Raw genomic sequence first — 18,865 nt, forward strand, 5'->3', positions numbered from 1 at the left:
TACTACAAAGGAGATGAGTCCCGGTGCTAAAGTGCATCTAGACGTGTCACTCAATTTAAAACATTTGCCGTATTTTGCTAACAAAGCTACGTCAATTGATCTATTATACATCAAATAAAAGGATACAAATAATTTGCTCTCCATTGCATTGTATTTTATTTACTTTTTGAAGAAGTGTTTCAACTTTTTTAGAAAAGGCCTGTAAGATGAAATCACTTTATGATTAGATTCATGAGATCATTACACAGTGTTTAGGAAGGCCTAAGTAATTTTCTTCTTACAACAGTAGAATCAATGTATGTCTTAATGAGGTAGCACTGCATGAAGCCTTGCAACTGTTTCAACTTGTCTCTTGTTAGGTCTGTAGCATACACTATCACATTAACATGAATGTAAATCCAGGGGTTAAACTGGGATTCATCCTAGCATAATGAGAAGAGGAGGGCTTGCTCAGCTCACTATTAAAAAAAAGCTTTTTGTTTTTATGTACCAAATAAAATTTGATGAATCAGTCATTTCACTGTGTCTTGGTTGGCTGGTGGTTTCTGTTCTGCTTATACTCCCAGTTTAACCCCTGATTCTTTGTTTGTACACCTGGGCCTAATTGTGCTTGAGTAGATTTACAGAAGAAGAAAAGAGAATGAGGGCATTTGAGTAGATTTTTTGCAAATATTAATTATATCTTTGGACACATTATAAAGACTTCAGCTTTATCCGGGTATCCAAGCATTTAGCTTTCTTCCACTATTACAGATAGTTTAAATTCTTGAAAAAAAGCATCTCAGCCACATTTAATGGTAGACAAAATATGCATGTACATTATAGCAATTCAAAGTAAAAAATCTGATGTGTTTGGCAGACATATGCAGTTCTGGATGAGCTTGGTCAGTAAACTGTACTGCCAATGCTTCTCCTTCCCCAGGGTCATCCATGTCACTGAATCACCTAAATGTTATCACCATTATTTCCTTACTATACTGTTTCATTGTTATTGTCAAATCATAGCCACACCTTCTATGCTTGGAGACACGCAGTTAACAAAAAAAAAATCTCTGAAGTTGGTGCTAATCCAAAATCTTCTCTAAAACTCTTCATCCACCAACTATTGTTCAACCTGTCCCATCTGTCTTACTCAAATTGCTGGTAAAGGGATTCTACTCTCGCCTGCTTGATGAATAAGAGTCTTTTTCAACCTTCAGTGCCAGATGCATTCTCTCAAGTCCTGCCTATTTTTAACATCAGAGAAATGATCCCTTCTTACATTCCAGAGGGAAGACAACAGGCATGGATAAGTTATAGTCTATGTATAGTTCAAAAATAATTGTACAACTTTATTTCTTATATTGCCTCTCATCCTTTTTTTCTATGGTCTCTTTGCAAGGCAGTATGTCGTATTTGATGTGTGTATTTTTAAAAAACAAAAAAGATTACTACATCTGTGTATTGTCGGTGCCTTTGTCAGGTTCATTTGACTGGACTTGTCTGTCTGATGCCATTTTCAGACCAGGGTTTTTCTTGCTGTGCTCCTGGTTACGATGACCCACTTGGAAACACTGCCTTCTACTATGAAGTGTCACTAGTATATCGAATACTACACTCGTTCTTTAAGTGATAACTATAAATGAACACGGTTAGGACAATTGATAATATGCAAACTACTGAGAGTCTCCAAGAAACTTTGTAACACGTCTTATGAACTTTTTTAAAGTTGATGACATCACTTCAACTGACAGATTTAAAGGTTTTTATTTGTTGTTGTTTTTTGTTTTGGTTTTTTTAATTCCAGAAATGCAAGAAACTCTAATCAAAACCAACCTTGATCCGATGTTTAACATTATCTGGGGATGCAAACTTTATACAGAAGACTAACTGATAGCCTATGTATATACAATACATGCACATGTGTATGTCTGTATGCATCTGTATAGATAGAAATGCATAAAATTGGTGAGCTAAAGCTTTGCTTAATAGTGGGTCTCCGGGGCAGCAGCAGAAAAATCAACCTTGTGTTAAACCAATGCCTGTTCATCTATTCTGTGGTCGTCTAAATGTTTAATCTTGAATAAAACTATTGTTTGTTACAGCAGGTCAAATTGAGTGTGTATGTGGTAACCAAATATAAGCTGAACAATGTGTGATTTTGCCATTTGAAGGAGGCACATATGAGTACAGGACACCCTTCTGAGGAGATAAACCATCTATTTATTATTGGGCTAAGTGGGTAGAAAAATCAAGAAACAAGAAGATGAAATTGTACAATCATTAATGAAAAAAATATGAAGCAAGAAGAAATAAAGTTAAAGGTGTGATTTAGATAGCTGAAGTAGTCTGAGCATGCGGGATTTTAATTTCTCTGTCTTCTGACGTCATAATTTTGTAGTGTGCACTACACAGAACATGCCACTAGGGGGCATAGCATACATCTACTATCTTTTAATTTCGTCATTTTACACCGTTGTAATAAATTCTGTTAAGTGTGTGTGTGTGTGTGTGTGTGTGTGTGTGTGTGTGTGTGTGTGTGTGTGTGTGTGTGTGTGTGAGAGAGAGAGAGAGAGAGAGAGAGAGAGAGAGGGAGAGAGGGAAAGAGAAAGAGGGTTAATTAGGGACTCTAGGAAGAGTTGGATGCATTTTAATGGCATTCATAAGTAGAGGGTTAAGTATGCATTATTCAGCATAACTATAATTGTCCTGCTTTATCCTGCATACATATATTACAATGTTTATATCAGATAAATTGAAATCTAAAAATGCTCTTGAGGTTGTTAGAAGTGTATTCCCTTTGATGAAACAAATTTTACTATCGTGTTGTTTTGAGGTTATACTGCTGACAGAAGCATAAACAAAAAAAATGTCCCTGAATGAACCAGAAGGATATAGCAAGTCATGGAAAATAAAATCAAATGGTAAAAGAGAGTTCTAACGCAATTATCTATTGAAGTATGGAGCAAATACATCTTGCAAATCAACACTAAAGACAAAGCAAAATCTAATTGCTGCCATGCTATCAGTCACCAGTAATTACCTTTCTTCTGTGTTGGGTAAATGGATGCTTCAGCTATCCTATTACGAGCCTCGCATTAGGAAAGGTATACGAACATAATAAAACAACATAGCTCCCTTTTTATTGTAAAGCCATCCCTACTTATCCCACTGATGAACGTGAAATTAAAACGCAAACCTCAATGCAGCAGCAATGTTTTAAACCATCAAGAAACAAATCAAAGCACATACTACACCACCAACTGTGACAATTTGCTATATTGTATGAATTAAATAAAGTAGAGCTAATTCTGTTTACTTATACACTTATTAGGTACTTTAAACTTAGTGTGTGTGTGTGTGTGTGTGTGTGTGTGTGTGTGTGTGTGTGTGTGTGTGTGGTACTTATTAGAGTACCTATATAGCTGAGAGATTTCACCTTTTTGCTTTTACTTTTGCACATTATATATTGACAATATATCTATACTTAACTGTTACTGTTTTCCTTCAAAGTGGGCTCAATATTGACTCAGAAATGTAGTCTCTTTGCTTTTGCTGCTGTCCTCTCTGCTCTTTTATGGATGCTAATAATTAAACAATTATTTCTTCTTAGGCGTGCAAGTAATTAACTGTAATTTGGCATCTGAATCGAAATATTTACTACTATTTTTCTGCTTTTCTGTAGAACAGTACATTTGAAAATTATTGGTAAAAAAATATCAATATATTTTAGCAGTGAAAAAGCTTGCATACTGGTGGACTGACTATTACAGAAACATAAAAATGATATTGGCAATTGACAGTACGATTAATTTAGGACACCATAAACCTTACACGTGTTAACCTAATAAAGTTGTTAACAGTGTGTTAACAGCCGTGTGTGTATGATTGTTAGGGTATACTATTAAACACTTTTTGATGAAAATGTGTATGAGTAGATTTTTACAACTAAAACACTTTTTTAGGCTGTATTTTTATCTGGGTGCAGCCAAAACAAACTCCTAACTCCTAAAAGAGTCTCTGATACGATGCACTGGAAATTTGCCGCGGCCCTGGTTTTTTCACAAAATGAAAGCCTTCTTGTCCAATCGCAGCTCAGGTCACCGCCCGTTTTCAGCTCTTGGAAGTTCCTGGACTAATCAGCGCTCGCCTCCGTGTGTTCAGCCATTTTGTAAGAAAACCAAGCAAGTCTGCCGCCCTACCTTCGCTTCAGACCTGCAGTTTTTTTCTTGTGCAATGGACGGGTAAGTGAAAAGAGCCACACTTAACACTTATATTTATAAGACAAACCGATCGCGGAGTAACTTCTTATCTTATTTCGGTTGCTTATGGACATATTGTGATGTTTGAAGTACCTTCACCGTACCGTCGAAATAGAAAAGTTAACTTCAAACAGTTTTTTTTTCCATCAAAACATGCAACAGTTAGCAGGAGCGTAAGCTAGCTAGCAGCTGCTAGTCGTCGCTAGCGTTGGCTAACAGTCAATACTAATGTGAATGTTTTAATGCACTTATTTTATTTATTTAATTATCGTAAACGTTAGTAACTCTAAGCAAGAGCAACTTAATTTGAGTTGTGATAGGAACATTTGCCTTTATTTAAGGAAGACAATGATAGCCTCTTGTTTGCTACGACGGACATTAGTTTTTGGCTAACGGTACCTTTGTAACTTGGTTTCACGGGAACTCGAGCGCTAGCTAAAGCAACGTGTCTCATTTCCGTGTTCATTTGTTCGCGGAGCGCCAGGGCCATGTTGAAGATGTCTGGCCTTAACATTTGATTGAATCGGGGACTTCTAAACCGAGTTATCTAATCGCAGTAGGATACATGATAGCGTATTGTTTAGTTCGAACGTGTCCTTCTCTTCTGATCGTCTGATGTCGTAAGTTTGAAGGACTTCGAAAGTAGCTCATAGACAGCTTCGCATTCGCCCCCGGCGTCTAGTTGTAATTAAAGGTGTTTTTCTTTTTCAATTTTTTTTTAACTCACACAAGTTTACTTGCATCTCTTTTTAAACCGTTATAGCCGCCTAGACGCTGACTTGTACCCTCTGGGATCCGGCTACGTCCCTGAAATTGAGTAAGTAAATTTTTGTATAGTTTTGTCTTTGTGTACGACTCATTTGGGTTCCTGTTGCTCTTTATGGCTTTAAATAAGGAAGTCGTTTTCCTTTTGGGCTAACAGTGTTGTAGGATTGTGTGTGTGTATGTGTGTGTTTTTTGTTTTTTTTTTCCGATGCAGTTGAATGTTATAACAATGACTTAAGGATAGTTCGTGGATGGTTTTCCTTATTTTCTTACTGAGAACTTTCTTTCTGTTTTGCAGCAGTGTCCATGACATATCAGCTGGCACAAAGGTAGGCAGTTTTGAGTCATCTTCCTCTTGGTTGCTTATTTCCTTTTTTATTTTACAGTATTGCACTCCTTTACTACAGCATAAGTAATGACTCCCACTTGCTGAAATTAGTATGTAGTGTTTTTAACTCCAAATATGGTCTTGTAACATATATAGTTGTGACTTTTGGTGTGTGTGTGTGTGTGTGTGTGTGTGTGTGTGTGTGTGTGTGTGACAGAGAGAGAGTGAGAGAGAGAGAGAAAAATGTGTAATATTGTACAAAGGTGTGTTTTTCAGAATACAGTGACAATTTCAAAGAACTGAGCCACCTCTGGTGGCACGTAGTGTATCACTTTGCAAGCCTCCTCCATAATACAGAATACCTTTCCAAAGCTTTTTCTCATGTGTAATGAAGTTGCAGGAGAAGATTGACTTGCTTTTTAAACATTCATGAAATAGAGCTGAATGGTCAGCACAGAGGTTACAGGAAGACGGTGGAAGGGGATTATTCAATAATTATGTTAGCATAGATTCTCAGAGGTGGGGCTTTCATGTTTTCCTGTTCTGTCTCCGTTTGCCTGTGTGGCTGTTGAAATGAAACTTCCTGTTGTTTATTTGTGTGTTCCTTAATAGTCTGTTGGTCTTATTGGAATGTGGGAAAGCTGAATTCTGCCCTGACTCTTGTTGTTGCTCAGTTGTGTTTCAATTACAGGGCTATGTAACCATCATTGCTCTAACAAAACCACAAAGTCTTATCTAATGTTAAATCCTTAGCAAGAATTGGACTTGTAAATTAGTCACTGAGCTGTTGTATTCTTGTGAAACTGAATGTTTGTGCATGCAGACTTGACAGGAAGAAACCACACCGTTTCTTCAGCATGCTGCTGGTTGTTAAAATTCCTGTTTTTGCTGTAATCCTTGGTAACATTGCCTGGAGCAGCTCAGTGTAGGTGGACTAATTGAGCTCAACCTAGATCTGTAGCCATCCTCCCGGCCAAAGGTCTTTACAGTGTTTGAACAAGCACTCTTATACACACCCCCAATACATGGGACACACCCCACCCCCTCTATTCATTTCAGTAATGCCTGTTTCTTTTCATCATGTGCACTAATACACGATTTAATGATTGCTGCTTAATAGTGAGGGTTTAACTCCAGATGAGATTGTTTCTTCTTTTTAACTACTTCTGTTTTTGGATTTAAAGTGCTGCGGTAATGATGACACTGAGTTATGGAGCCCTGCCTTGCTGGAATCTGTAATTATTCCGTCTGGGCAGAGTGTCTGGCATTCCGCGGTCACATTCCAATCTCCCCCCTCCAGCCCCCTGGCGAGGCACAGCTCCCTGCCCCCTCCAAGTGTGAAGGCTGATCACAGTGAACAAACATGCCTATACCTGTGCTTCTCTCCTTTGTACTTTTCCTGAGAGAATACACCAGCCAACCCCCTATAACCCTAAATAAGGTTGTTTGCAAAAGGCAGGGCACATACAAATAAATCACCTCAGGTTTAGTTTCCTTATAAGATGAAAATGGGGTTTGTTTGTGTTTTCTTTTTTCTTTCCCTTCCCTATGTGCTGCAGTAGAGTTGGAGAGTATGTGTCCCTTTCCCTCTTTTGCTGATGCAATGCAAACCAGGTTTAACTTGGTGAATGGGACAGAGAAATTGCTTCTGCTACATGTTAACTTTTAAAAATAGAGTTCAAAGTATTGCCGTTGTCAGTGAAAGGAAGCTGAAGTTTTGGTGTGTTTGCCAGCAGTGTGTCATCACTCTGAAGATTATTGTTATCCTGTCCACATCCTAAGCAAACAAAGGAAGTGAACACATTGATACATTTATTTGGGCTGTGTTGGACTTCAAGCAAATGCGTGGTCAGGTCTGTTTTTCTTCTATAGGCTTAGCAAGCACTCTGACACATCCTGTTTAAATGCTCAATTGTAACACAAGTCTCCATTTTGTGAGTGACTTGATGCTCCTGCTCTGCACCGTGGACTGTCTTAGCTCTGCAGTTGTTATTATTAGAATGAGGAAGAAGGAGGAGGGAGTCGACATTTAACAGTAACCTACAGTCTCCCCAGAGGAAGTTTAGCAAAACTCTGGAAGCAGACCTCATCTTGCTGCTCTTCCTGTTTGGAACCAGTCTGCTGAGTGATAAGTGTGCCGCTGCCCGCCCACAACCAGCGAGTCAGGCTGGAGCCACTTCCTTCATTTCTCATGGTTTGCATCTGCTATTGGCTGAATTATCGGGACCAATTTCTTCCCACAAATTGGAACACACCATTCTCATCTGTTCATTGTAATCAGTGTTGTCTTGTTTATTTTATTTTTTTATTTGTTGTTCTTGTTGTTGTTATTATTAATATTATTAATATTATTAATATTTTTAACTTTTGGATCATAAGTCTAAACAGTACCCATTACTCATTTATATTTTAGACTGATTAGTTCTGTCAGGCTGTGTAGAAGCCAGAGTATTTATACCACTGCTTGTAGTACTGTCTTACTGCAGTGTTGTTCTACTGTTTGGAGGCATGACCAAATGTTATCTCTCATAAGTTTTTGTATGCAGGCTTACCTGACCCCACCCTCTATTTAGATTCACAAGGTGAAGAATGCTAGCAAACCTGCATGACTGGTTGTTGTTAAAGTGCTTCGGGCTCTTCAACTCCCAGAGAGTCCCCCGGGCTACATATGTGTGTGCTGCTGCGTAACAATGTCCCTAGTCTCAGCCTGAACAGGACCTTCATTGTAGAGTGTTGTAGAGCTTATGCTGCTGAGCCACTTCTTGTGACTGCAATACTTCATCTCACTCAGCCACAAACACACAACCATGTGAACAGCCCTGAAACAGCACTTTTTATGTACTAGAGAGGGAGTCTGTAAAAGGCAGACAGTAGTCTAGTGTGGAGTGGAAGTGTCCCCATCTTGTCTTGCGATCCAAAGGGCTTCAGTGTGTTATCCCTGCTCCTGATGGATTATGAGAAGATGGGATGTACTCACCGACAGCTATTTGGCCAAAACCTGACTGAATATTGTCCTTCAAGCTGAAAACTACCTGTTCCAACTTAAATGTGCTATGCATAATTGTGTTTTATTGCACATTGTCTCAAAAATATGGCCTATTGTTACAGTAGCTTGAGGTTTGACAATACTGTAAAAGGCGTTTAATGGAATGGGAAGTCAGATATTCCTGCTGACATGATAGTTCGCTGGATTCCTCCTAGTGAGGAAGGTGGAGTTCTTCTCAAGTGTGTTTGCTCAGTTCTCTTTTGGTTATCAGATTACTTCCTGCTTTATCACACAATAGCTTAGTAATGTGAGAACCGTGCTCTCCACCTGCCAAGCTGTGCCTTCATTGGGTGAACGCACTGAAGTGAACCATTGTTTCCTTTCCTTCTGCAGAGGGGATCCGACGAACTCTTTTCTTCCTGCATATCCAACGGACCCTATATCATGAACTCAGGTAGGGGGTTGCCATGGAGGGGTGAATCCCCTTTTTATTGAAGTGCTTGACGTGTTTGTGTTACCATGGTTATCAATCCATTATTCAGGAAGAACCGGAGCCTCCTGTTCCCTCCCTGATTGTATCTGCTTCTGTTTTCTCTTGCAGCCAATGGCAACGACAGCAAAAAATTCAAAGGTGACGTCCGCAGTCCTGGTGTTCCATCACGTGTGGTCCATGTACGCAAGCTGCCCAACGACATAAATGAGGCTGAAGTTATTGGCCTGGGGCTGCCCTTTGGGAAGGTCACTAATCTGCTGATGCTGAAAGGGAAAAACCAGGTAGGAAAGACGGTTGCCTGTCTGCTTACCAAACTGTATGACTTGCAGTTTTGGTTGAATTATTTTTTTCCCAAGCCTGAGCCGAGGGATCAGCTTTCTATCCTTCTGTCCTGACCTAAAATTATAACAATGACCCTTTTGTTACATCCTTGTGACTTTGTTGGTAGATAGACACTGCTTGATGTTAAGATTTCCTGGAGGAATACAGCAGATCACGAAACACCTGTTTTCTGTTTGAAGTAGTTCTATAACCAGTAATACTGTAACCATGTTAATTGTGTTATTTATAATGGTTAATAACAGATAAAAAGAATCGATAAGAATGTTAAATTTGTTGCATTAGGGTGTCACCTTTGTTGTATGTGATGGGATAAACAAAATAAGTATGTTTATGTCCCAGGCATTCTTGGAACTGAACAGCGAGGAGTGTGCACAGACGATGGTGAGCTACTACTCCTCTGTTACCCCTGTCATCAGAAACCACCCCATTTACATGCAGTACTCGACCCACAAAGAGCTCAAGACGGACAACTCCCCAAACCAAGTGGTAAGGGTTTTACAGCAGCGGCACAGATCTGTGCACTTTATATTTATTTTAATGGTTTGCATTTGAGGCTTCATCAGCTGTTTAACTTATTGCTTGATGCTGGGATTCAAGTTTTGGCTCCATACTGAAAAAATGCATATTGAATAACTTATTTACATTTGTTAAAAATATTGTTTTGTTTTACAACATTATGCTGCACACATTCACTCGGTGGTACTATCCTTTCACCACTGATGCTGAGAAGTATTTCTGTTTCTCCTTAGCGTGCCCAGGCAGCTCTGCAGGCAGTTAATGCCCTTCATGGAGGAGGAATGGGAAGTGTGGCCATTTCTGCTGATGCTGGTAGCATGGCTGGAGCAGCGGCAGCCCAAAGCCCTGTGCTCAGGGTCATAGTGGAAAACCTCTTCTATCCTGTTACCCTGGATGTACTCCACCAGGTAAAGGCAGCTACTACAGTTTTTTTTTTTTTTTTTTTTTTTTTGACTGGTCAGAGATGTTTTAAGTAACTAGTCTGGGCATGCCCCACCTTAAAAAAACAAAAAACAAAAAAAAACGTCCCTCAAATCTTAGCTGTATAGCTACTGATTTGACCACTCATTGTCTAGCACTAAAGTCTAAAGCTGTTTTGCAGTTCTTATTTATTTTAGGTGTGTTAAAATTATGACCTTTTATAATCGTGTCTCTCCTGCAGATTTTCTCTAAATTTGGTACAGTGCTGAAGATCATCACTTTTACCAAGAACAACCAGTTCCAGGCTCTCATCCAGTATGCTGATGCCATGACAGCGCAGCATTCCAAGATGGTACGATTGGTTCACTTTTTTTGTCAGCATGGGACTAAGATTAGGACATTTTGAAACAAAGCAATATCATTATAGGGCAGTTAGTACACTTTGGGAACAGTCGCTCAGACGTCACTAGTTAAACTCGCCACTGTAAAAACACACCAGATATGTTATCTCAAGTTTAACAGAACGCTGTTTTCTTTAGTCTCTGGATGGACAAAACATCTACAATGCTTGCTGTACTCTGAGAATCAGCTTCTCCAAGCTTACCAGCCTCAACGTCAAGTACAACAACGACAAGAGCAGGGACTACACCCGACCAGACCTTCCAACTGCAGATTCACAGCCCTCCATTGACCACCAGGCCATGGCAGCAGCTGCGTTTGGTAAGAATGTAGTCCATTCTTTTTTTGAATTAGAATTCGCAGGATTTACTTCACTGTCATTCTTTTAATTTATATTAATAAAAAAAAAAAAATCTTACTTCTATATCTTGTTGTTATAGCTGCACCAGGTATAATCTCAGCCTCTCCCTATGGTGGCGCTCATGCCTTCCCCCCAACCTTTGCTATTCAGCAGGCAGGTCAGTACAAAAAAATATATTTCCTGCTATTCTGATTCGAATGTCTGTATTTCAGTAGTTTATTCAGATGTACATATAGCAGATAATCTTCATGATTAAATTATTTCTCAGGTTTTTATCTACGGATTGCATTGAGTTGAGAGTAATTTGTGGTTTACTGCTCTTAGGTCTCTCAGTACCCGGTATTCCTAGTGCCTTGGCGTCCCTCGGTGTGGGCCACACTGGCATGGCGGCGGCAGCAGCGGCCGCTAGCCGGCTCGGCCTGTCAGGGCTTGCTGCCGCTGGGGGCCACAATGTCTTGTTGGTCAGCAATCTGAACCCTGAGGTCAGTACACATGCTATTAAACAGCTCTACTACCTTTGCTTTTGTTTTAGTTCAGTGCTGAGCTTCATTCAACAGTTACATTGCCTTTTGTTTACACTTTGGCTTGTGGATCCACTTGATCAAATGAAACGAATGTTTTTACGCCTCATGTCTTACCACTTCACGTGATTGCACGAGGAACTACCCTTACCACTATTTTTAATTGCAAGGGGGTCATTAAGTCAAAACCTCTTCCCTTTCAGGACCTCTCTGTGTTTGACCAAACCTGCTGCGTTTCTGCCCTGCCACTTTGCTCACTGTGAATTTTAAGTTTATTCAAAAAACTAACTTCTTTTTTTTGTGTTTTCTTTAAAGAAAACTTACCATTTCATATCTTCATTTTTGTCCATTAGTTAAAATCATTCTTGAGTTGTTGGGGAGACAATATTACTTTTTTGGTCTTGTTTTAAAGCAACACATCATGTACATTATTCTCGTTAATAGTGTATAAATATACAAGTAGTCTTTAAGCTCATTACATTTACTGTAGTTAATGTAGTCAATACACTTAGTTTGGTTATTTAAGGATTCTGTTTAAGTTCTTCGAGAATTATTAAAATTGATGCTCAGAATTTTGTTTTATATCATTCTCTACGTAATCTAAACAAACATGACATTTAATTTAAAAGTACATATTGTCTCTGCCTTTTTTCCTGTATTTCATTGTTAATCTTTTTTTCTCTTCTCTTTCTCCTAGTGTTCCCATAGTGACAGTGCATTTTAATTTAGCCAGTTCTACTGTCTGAAGCACTACATTTCTTTGTGTATACTGACCTTGTTTTGTTTTTTTACTTCCTTTTCTCTCTCTCCTTTCTGTCCCCCTAATCCCTCTTTTTGTTTTTTTTGTTTGTTTTTTTTTTAACCCCTCACTTTAAATCTTGCCAACTGACTGCACGCCCCATGACCAATTGTTCCCTCTCTCCTCCTGTCACTCCTCTGTTATTTACTACTGTAACCACCTCCTTCCATCCACCCAACCCTTTTTCCTTCCCCTTACCATTATCCCTAATTTGGAAATCCCCCACCACCACCACCACAAATTGAAAACGCATACACTACATTGGCACCTCTTTGACACCCTGATTTTCATTTTATTTTATTTTATTTTTTTGCCATGATCTACCTCTCCATCATCTTTCTTCCCCCCCATCCTCACATTTCTCTTCATCCTCTTATGCTATTCAAATCCTTCTCCTCTCTTCATTCTCTTCGTCCCTCATGCCTCTCCTTCCTCCATGGTACTGTGGCCTTCCTGTGGACCTCGCTGCCTGTGGCCTGCGGACATGTCCCGACTCCACTCCACTGTCCTCCACTCCGCTCCGTCTCTTTTCCCCTGTCCCCTGTTCCCTCTCCCCTTTTTGGCCCCCTGCCCCGCTGCTCCCTCCTGCTGTCTCTAAAGAGCGTTACGCCACACTGCCTCTTTATTCTTTTCGGTACGTTATCATCCTTTCATCTCCTTTTTTTATTACTACTGTTACCTGGCAAGGTGGGCATGTCTTGTCTCATGTTGTTGGCTTTTATTTATTTTTAACCACTGATGGCTCATCATCAGAGTACAGGGCTATGGCGGGTGGGGGTGTCTGTTTGAGGGTTTGTATGACCTGTTTTGGTTGTTGTGGGTTTGTGTGAGAAAAGTATGGTGAGAATGCCACAAAGCTGCAGCATTTCATTTAATTTTTAAAAGCTATGATACTTGTCCATGGGCAAAAAACATTTGCACTTTTCCCATCTTCAAAGAGCAAAGCCCTTCAATGTAAATATTGCCCCGCTAAATAGAAATGTGGGAATGATTTTGTTTGGCAGTGAGGCAGGAGGCTGATCTAAATTTTAAAGCATCACCATAAAGAAGAGGATAAAAGTCAAACCTTTACTGGTTCTGCACCAGCCAAATTTAGCCATAAAAAGTGGTCAAATTTCATTTTTACATGCTGATTGTTTTTCAGTGATTCTCTCTCTCTGCTGCACTAGAATGATGAAATGCTGCAGCTTTTTTTGTGATTATGGGTTGACATAATCTCAGGATTATGTCACAGTTTTATTCTCTTGCAGTTTTTCTCAGTTATTCAAATGTAGGTATGTGCATGTTTAGATTACTTTCTGCATGTCTCTGTTTAGACCCTCAAGTTTGGGAAGTAATCAACTCTATCTTCACAGTAGAGCAATCAAATTGATCACTACTACTCATTTTACTAATCTTTGATTTTTGTCTTCAAATCACGATTTCTCCCCTCTTAAGGCATTTTAGCATCCATGTGTAGTTAGTTTTAAGAGGGCTTATGTAGGAATGGTTACAGGACACCCATGCAGAATTGAACGTAAAGATTCTAGAATAGCCTAACGGTAACTTCAATCACACTGTTTCCTTAGGCTTAGTGTGACTATTTATATCTGATTTGATGGTTTAAATTGTTGTTGTTGCTGTGATTGACTGTGTGGCTCCTGGTTTAGGCATGATGCGTGTAGCATTTGCTGGACTTGCATTGTGATGCTTTTCCCCTTCCTCCTTAGGTGTGTATGGCGATGTGATGAGAGTGAAGATCCTGTTCAATAAAAAGGAGAATGCTCTAATCCAGATGTCTGATGGCACACAGGCTCAACTAGGTAGCGACGCTGCAGCCCTACAAAACACAATTTTCTGTCTTTGATCTACCACTTTCATCTTTTTTTTCTTTTTTTCCTCCTCACATTATTATACTGTGCATTGTTTGGAGCCTTTGCTTAGAAGGGTAATTCAGCTCCTCCTGTGATAGATGGCTGATTATCTGCTTATTGTTGTGGCTGTTTAGAGTTAAATTAAGTGATGGAGAATGTGCTAACAAATAGTGTGTTGAAACCATGTTTATGTGACTTATGTTTTTCAGCTATGAGCCACCTGAATGGCCAGCGTCTTCATGGCAGGGCCATGCGTGTGACGTTGTCAAAACACACAACAGTGCAGCTTCCCAGAGAAGGCCACGAGGACCAGGGCCTCACAAAGGATTTCAGCAACTCTCCACTGCACCGTTTTAAGAAGCCTGGCTCCAAAAACTACTCCAACATTTTTCCACCCTCTGCAACACTCCACCTCTCCAACATACCGTGAGTGTTAACCTTGGCGTCATTTCTGCTCTAACCCAGCAACCTTTTGCACAGTAAGCTTTTTCCTTCAGGTGTTCGTGACATTATTTCTCAGTATGTGGAGGAGGGGGTGGCTTTTATATTTAATCATGCCTTGTTGTTTTACAACTTCAGACACAGAAACCTGCAGCTTAGTAAACAAACATAAACCTACAAAGCTTTTTAACTTCTCTGCTGTTTTGCTTTCAGGCCTTCTGTGGTGGAGGATGATCTCAGGAGGCTATTTGCCAGCTCAGGAGCAACAGTCAAGGCCTTCAAGTTCTTTCAGTAAGTTTTAGTCCATTTAAACCCAATTTTCTCAAATTGTTTGTTTTTTGCGGCTGAGTTCTTCTTTCTTCAGAACACTCTACAGCAGCTCTTGGTTAAATTGCCTGCTTTAAATTAAGGTTGTAAAGTGTTGGCCTTTTTAGTCTGATAGACACATGAACTAAACCTAGTTTTGAGAGTACAACAAAGCAAATGGTGAAAAACCCACACACAAGTGCGCTGGATCTTACACTTTGAGAACAAATTGTTCAAATTTTTTATTTTACTTTAACAGAAAAGATCGCAAGATGGCTCTGATTCAGATGGGCTCAGTCGAGGAGGCAATAGAGTCCCTCATCGAGTTCCACAACCATGATCTGGGGGAAAACCACCATCTTCGAGTGTCCTTCTCCAAGTCCACCATCTGAGTGCCTTTCCTTTCATCCTCCAAGTCTGTTGCCATCTGAATGCTACCACTCTTGAGGTTGCAATCAGTGGAAATGGCCACCATTACCTATTTATAGCTGTTTCTTTTGATGAATGTTGCCCCTTTCACAACAAATCATTCACCGTCATTAATAGGTTCAACATTGTTTATTCATTGTGATTCTCTTCTAAGCTTAAGAAAATGGGGGGGGACAACTTAATTTTTTGTTGGTTGATGTTGTAAAGTCTTAAGTTGATGTCAAAGCTTTTTAAATTAAAGTGTAGAAAAATGACTGACATAAACTGGTAGATGACTTCCGTAGAGCTATTGACTTTTCAAAGTGGGGAAAGCAGGGATGTATTAATGAGGGCTCCACTTAGATAGGTCCTATTTTTAATACAAGCTGTTTCACAGTAATCATTATTATACCTTTGCTTCCCCACTGTGACAACTCAGAATGCCTATTATTAAAAAAACACCTATTCTTCTGTGTTATCCTTGAAAGAAAAGCTCCTGAATTTGTACACTGGCATCCTTTCATGAGTTACTAAACATTGCCCGTTTAATTTATCTGTTTATCTGACAGCATTCTGTCATTTAGACTCCTTGCTTAAACTGTAGCGTTCGTTCTCACAAATCCACAACAATGACGGAGAGAGCCACAATACCTGCAAAAGACTTGTGTGAACAAGTACTGTCAGTAGCAATGCCAGTGAGGTGTAACCGCACTTTGGAATATTCTTTCTGCCATTGTCACTAAGAGCAGGGTGTGTTTGTTGCACAATGCTGATCATAGGACTGCACACCGCTCCTCCCACAGACACTCAGAGATCTCTCATAGATGTTTCAAATATGCAAAATGTTACTATCTACATTATTGCTGTTTAAGGCATTCTCTAGTGAGCTGTGCATCTAACAGATGTACTAGAGACATGCACAGTGATAATGCTGTGACTGCACGCGCTCGTGTGCTGAAAGTCTTACATAAGGTCCAACCTAGTAAGAGTGCTGTCACAGCTTTTGTAGGTTAAGTGGCTAGGGTGTTCATTTAGCACAAACCCGACACCTTTGGATGCTGTCAGATTATTGGAAGGGATTGCATGTCTGAAAGGGGCTTATCGCGTTGTCCTTTAAGCTTTGTTACACTTGCTAACTCTTGTAACAATGGAAACTCATGCATTCTTGCAAATGAAACAATTCATCTAAAACTTGATAAAAGCTTTATTAGGAGGTCGGGATCAAATCCAGTCTAACATTTAATAATTTTTCCCCCCACCATAAGTTTGCATATGGGGTCCTGGGAAAGAGGCAACATTCTACAATGAAACATGTTTGTATTTTCTTTTTCTTTTTAAATTGGAGGTAAAGTAGAGGCAGCTGTTGAACTGTCCTTTTAAGACCAAATCACTTAAACACCCTCCGCCACAGATGTATGCTTATGTGGATGAATTGTATCCGCACCAGACACACTTCAGCATTCCTTTTTATTACAGTAGTTGTGTTGAGATACGTGTGTGTGTGTGTGTTTGCCTTTTTGAAATGCCACTTAGAACCTGTTTGGCCAGTGAGAAACGGTTTGAGACAAAGGATTAAGTTTTGACTCGGAGACCATAAAACTTATTTCCCAGCATCCATTTTTATTTTACTGTGTGACTTTCCACCTATTTACTTCTGGGGATCCATACCACTATCAAAGGTTATTCAATAGTCCTGTTTCACAGCAGCTGTTTTATGTGAAATGGAAGTAGTAAACACAAGTGTTACTAATGATATTAATGAAGGTTTAAGTGCAGAGCCACAGTTAATGTGATTAACAACACCCTCCTATTTCATAACAACATCACTGCTATGAAAGAGGTCTGGTTGAATGCATTCTTTCGCTGTCTTTCTCTCTACAGTCTTGTGCCTTACTTTGAATTTGTTCCAGACAGATTTGCTCTGGCTTAATTTGGTAATATATGGCTCTCAATTTTTATTTTATTTTTTTGTCCTTTGGTTTGTACCAGCATTGTTAAAATGGGGAAAAGTGGCTCATTTAATCTTCTGTTTCTTGTTTAAAAAAACAAATGTTTATCTCTGTATGCATATAGCCCCATTATATGTATCTAGAAACTATGAATGTAAGTCAGTTAGATGCTTAATATCCTTGCTAGGTGATGTAGCTCTGTTAGGTGTATTGTTGCAGGTGTAGAGCTGTATTCAGCCTTTTTGTCTTACAGTCTCCTATCACTTAGTCCTCAGGACAGTTGTTTGGAGCCTCATTTAACCACATTACGTTCATATATATATATAAATATATGTGGACACATATATTCATTTATCTCTTTTAAATGTTAAAATTTACTTGTATCACTTCTAAGCTTAACTGATAGCTATTTGTAGTAGCTGGGTTTGATTGCTATCTCAGTGCCTTGACTCCTTAAGTTTTTAATTTAAGGCTGAAACGGGCACGATTAGTTGATTTTGTTTACCTCTCATTCAGGTGTTTGTATCTTAGCCTGTCTACAAAGATGCCTTTATCCCATTATATTCAGGTAATCGTACCTGTGAGAGGGCAGCTCTGACTCACTTGTCAATTGATGGTAATAACAGTCTTGAATGGTGTTTGAAATCCCAGTATATCTTTTTTTTTTTTTTCCTTAAATTTATGATACCAGAATTGCAGGGTGAGAGAGTCCTCACCCAGTACCCTGTCGGTGTACACTTATGCCACAGTCAGGTGCGTTTAGTGCACTTTTTTTCTCAACAATAGATCCACCACGCTGAAGTCTTACACGTTGTCACATTCCTGTGTGCCTCAAGCACCAGTTTCCACAGCCTTGACCACTGTTGTCTTGGACCAGATACAGATGTGCTCTCTCTATTTTTGTAAGATTCTTATGCATGATTTAACAAAGCTTCATGTAGCTGCAGACGGTTATTGCTGTTAAGGACCAAAGTATGTTCTACCCCTGCTGTTTTGTAGCGTTCTGATTTCTTAGGAGTATTTTTTTTTTTTTTTTTTTGTCTCGTCTTTCACCCCCACGTTACAACAAATACGAGGCAGTTCCAAGTTCTATTCCTCAGATGCTTTGGAAAAAGTCACATTAATTTAAATTGTCTTTTGATTAACATATACTGTATATTGTACCCCTTTTGTTTGATTGACTTTACAAAGAGCCTACTTTGGTAGAGATTGCTTAGAATGAATACTTAATTGAACCGCAGTCCTAGCTGTGATGTTGTGTAGAAAAATTGTATGCCTTTCAATTTTGTTAAAAGCTTTTACTTTTCTCTTTTCTTTTTTTATATGGGGCCTGGGGGTGGGGGTATTGTATGAAGGGGGTTGATGGTTGTATATATTCATGTTTTTGTACCACAAAATCATTTGGAGTATATCCACATACGTTCAAAACATGTATATTTTGATAAAACAGCACAGACCTATTAAGCTCTCCTGAGCTGTAAAACAGAAAAAAAAAAACTTTTGTAACACAAAGACATTAAACCTATATGAACACAGAAGTGTCTCTGTATGTGCCCCACTCCCCCTTGCCATTCTGATCTTGTCTCTTGCATCTTCTGCTGCCTTCAATAAATCTTTAGTTTGTTCTTTCTTTCATCTGGCCTCATTTGGTTTCTGTCTCTTCCTCGCTTTCCTTCTGTACCGGTTAACATCTTGTAACATTTTCAACATTTCTCATCCTGTTTACTGCTGGTGGGT

The 18,865-nt window shown here is 39.3% G+C and overlaps 1 protein-coding gene across 1 annotated transcript; it reads left to right on the forward strand.

Moving 5' to 3' along the window:
• Positions 1 to 4,162: 4,162 nt before the first annotated feature.
• On the forward strand, positions 4,163 to 18,476 carry ptbp1a (polypyrimidine tract binding protein 1a). The gene is made up of 16 exons (XM_085342514.1): positions 4,163 to 4,223; positions 5,005 to 5,058; positions 5,305 to 5,335; positions 8,714 to 8,774; positions 8,922 to 9,094; positions 9,495 to 9,641; positions 9,905 to 10,078; positions 10,333 to 10,443; positions 10,631 to 10,811; positions 10,931 to 11,008; positions 11,176 to 11,333; positions 12,772 to 12,805; positions 13,881 to 13,973; positions 14,234 to 14,450; positions 14,679 to 14,756; positions 15,031 to 18,476. Exons 1-16 carry the CDS (start codon positions 4,216 to 4,218, stop codon positions 15,161 to 15,163), a joined length of 1,731 nt encoding a protein of 576 aa, XP_085198640.1. The 5' UTR covers positions 4,163 to 4,215; the 3' UTR covers positions 15,164 to 18,476.
• The last annotated feature ends 389 nt before the right edge of the window (positions 18,477 to 18,865 follow it).

This window comes from Diplotaxodon limnothrissa, linkage group LG19, assembly GCF_057381915.1.
Source record: "Diplotaxodon limnothrissa isolate DT_005_m linkage group LG19, D_limnothrissa_male_GT1.1, whole genome shotgun sequence".
Lineage (NCBI taxonomy): Eukaryota > Metazoa > Chordata > Actinopteri > Cichliformes > Cichlidae > Diplotaxodon > Diplotaxodon limnothrissa.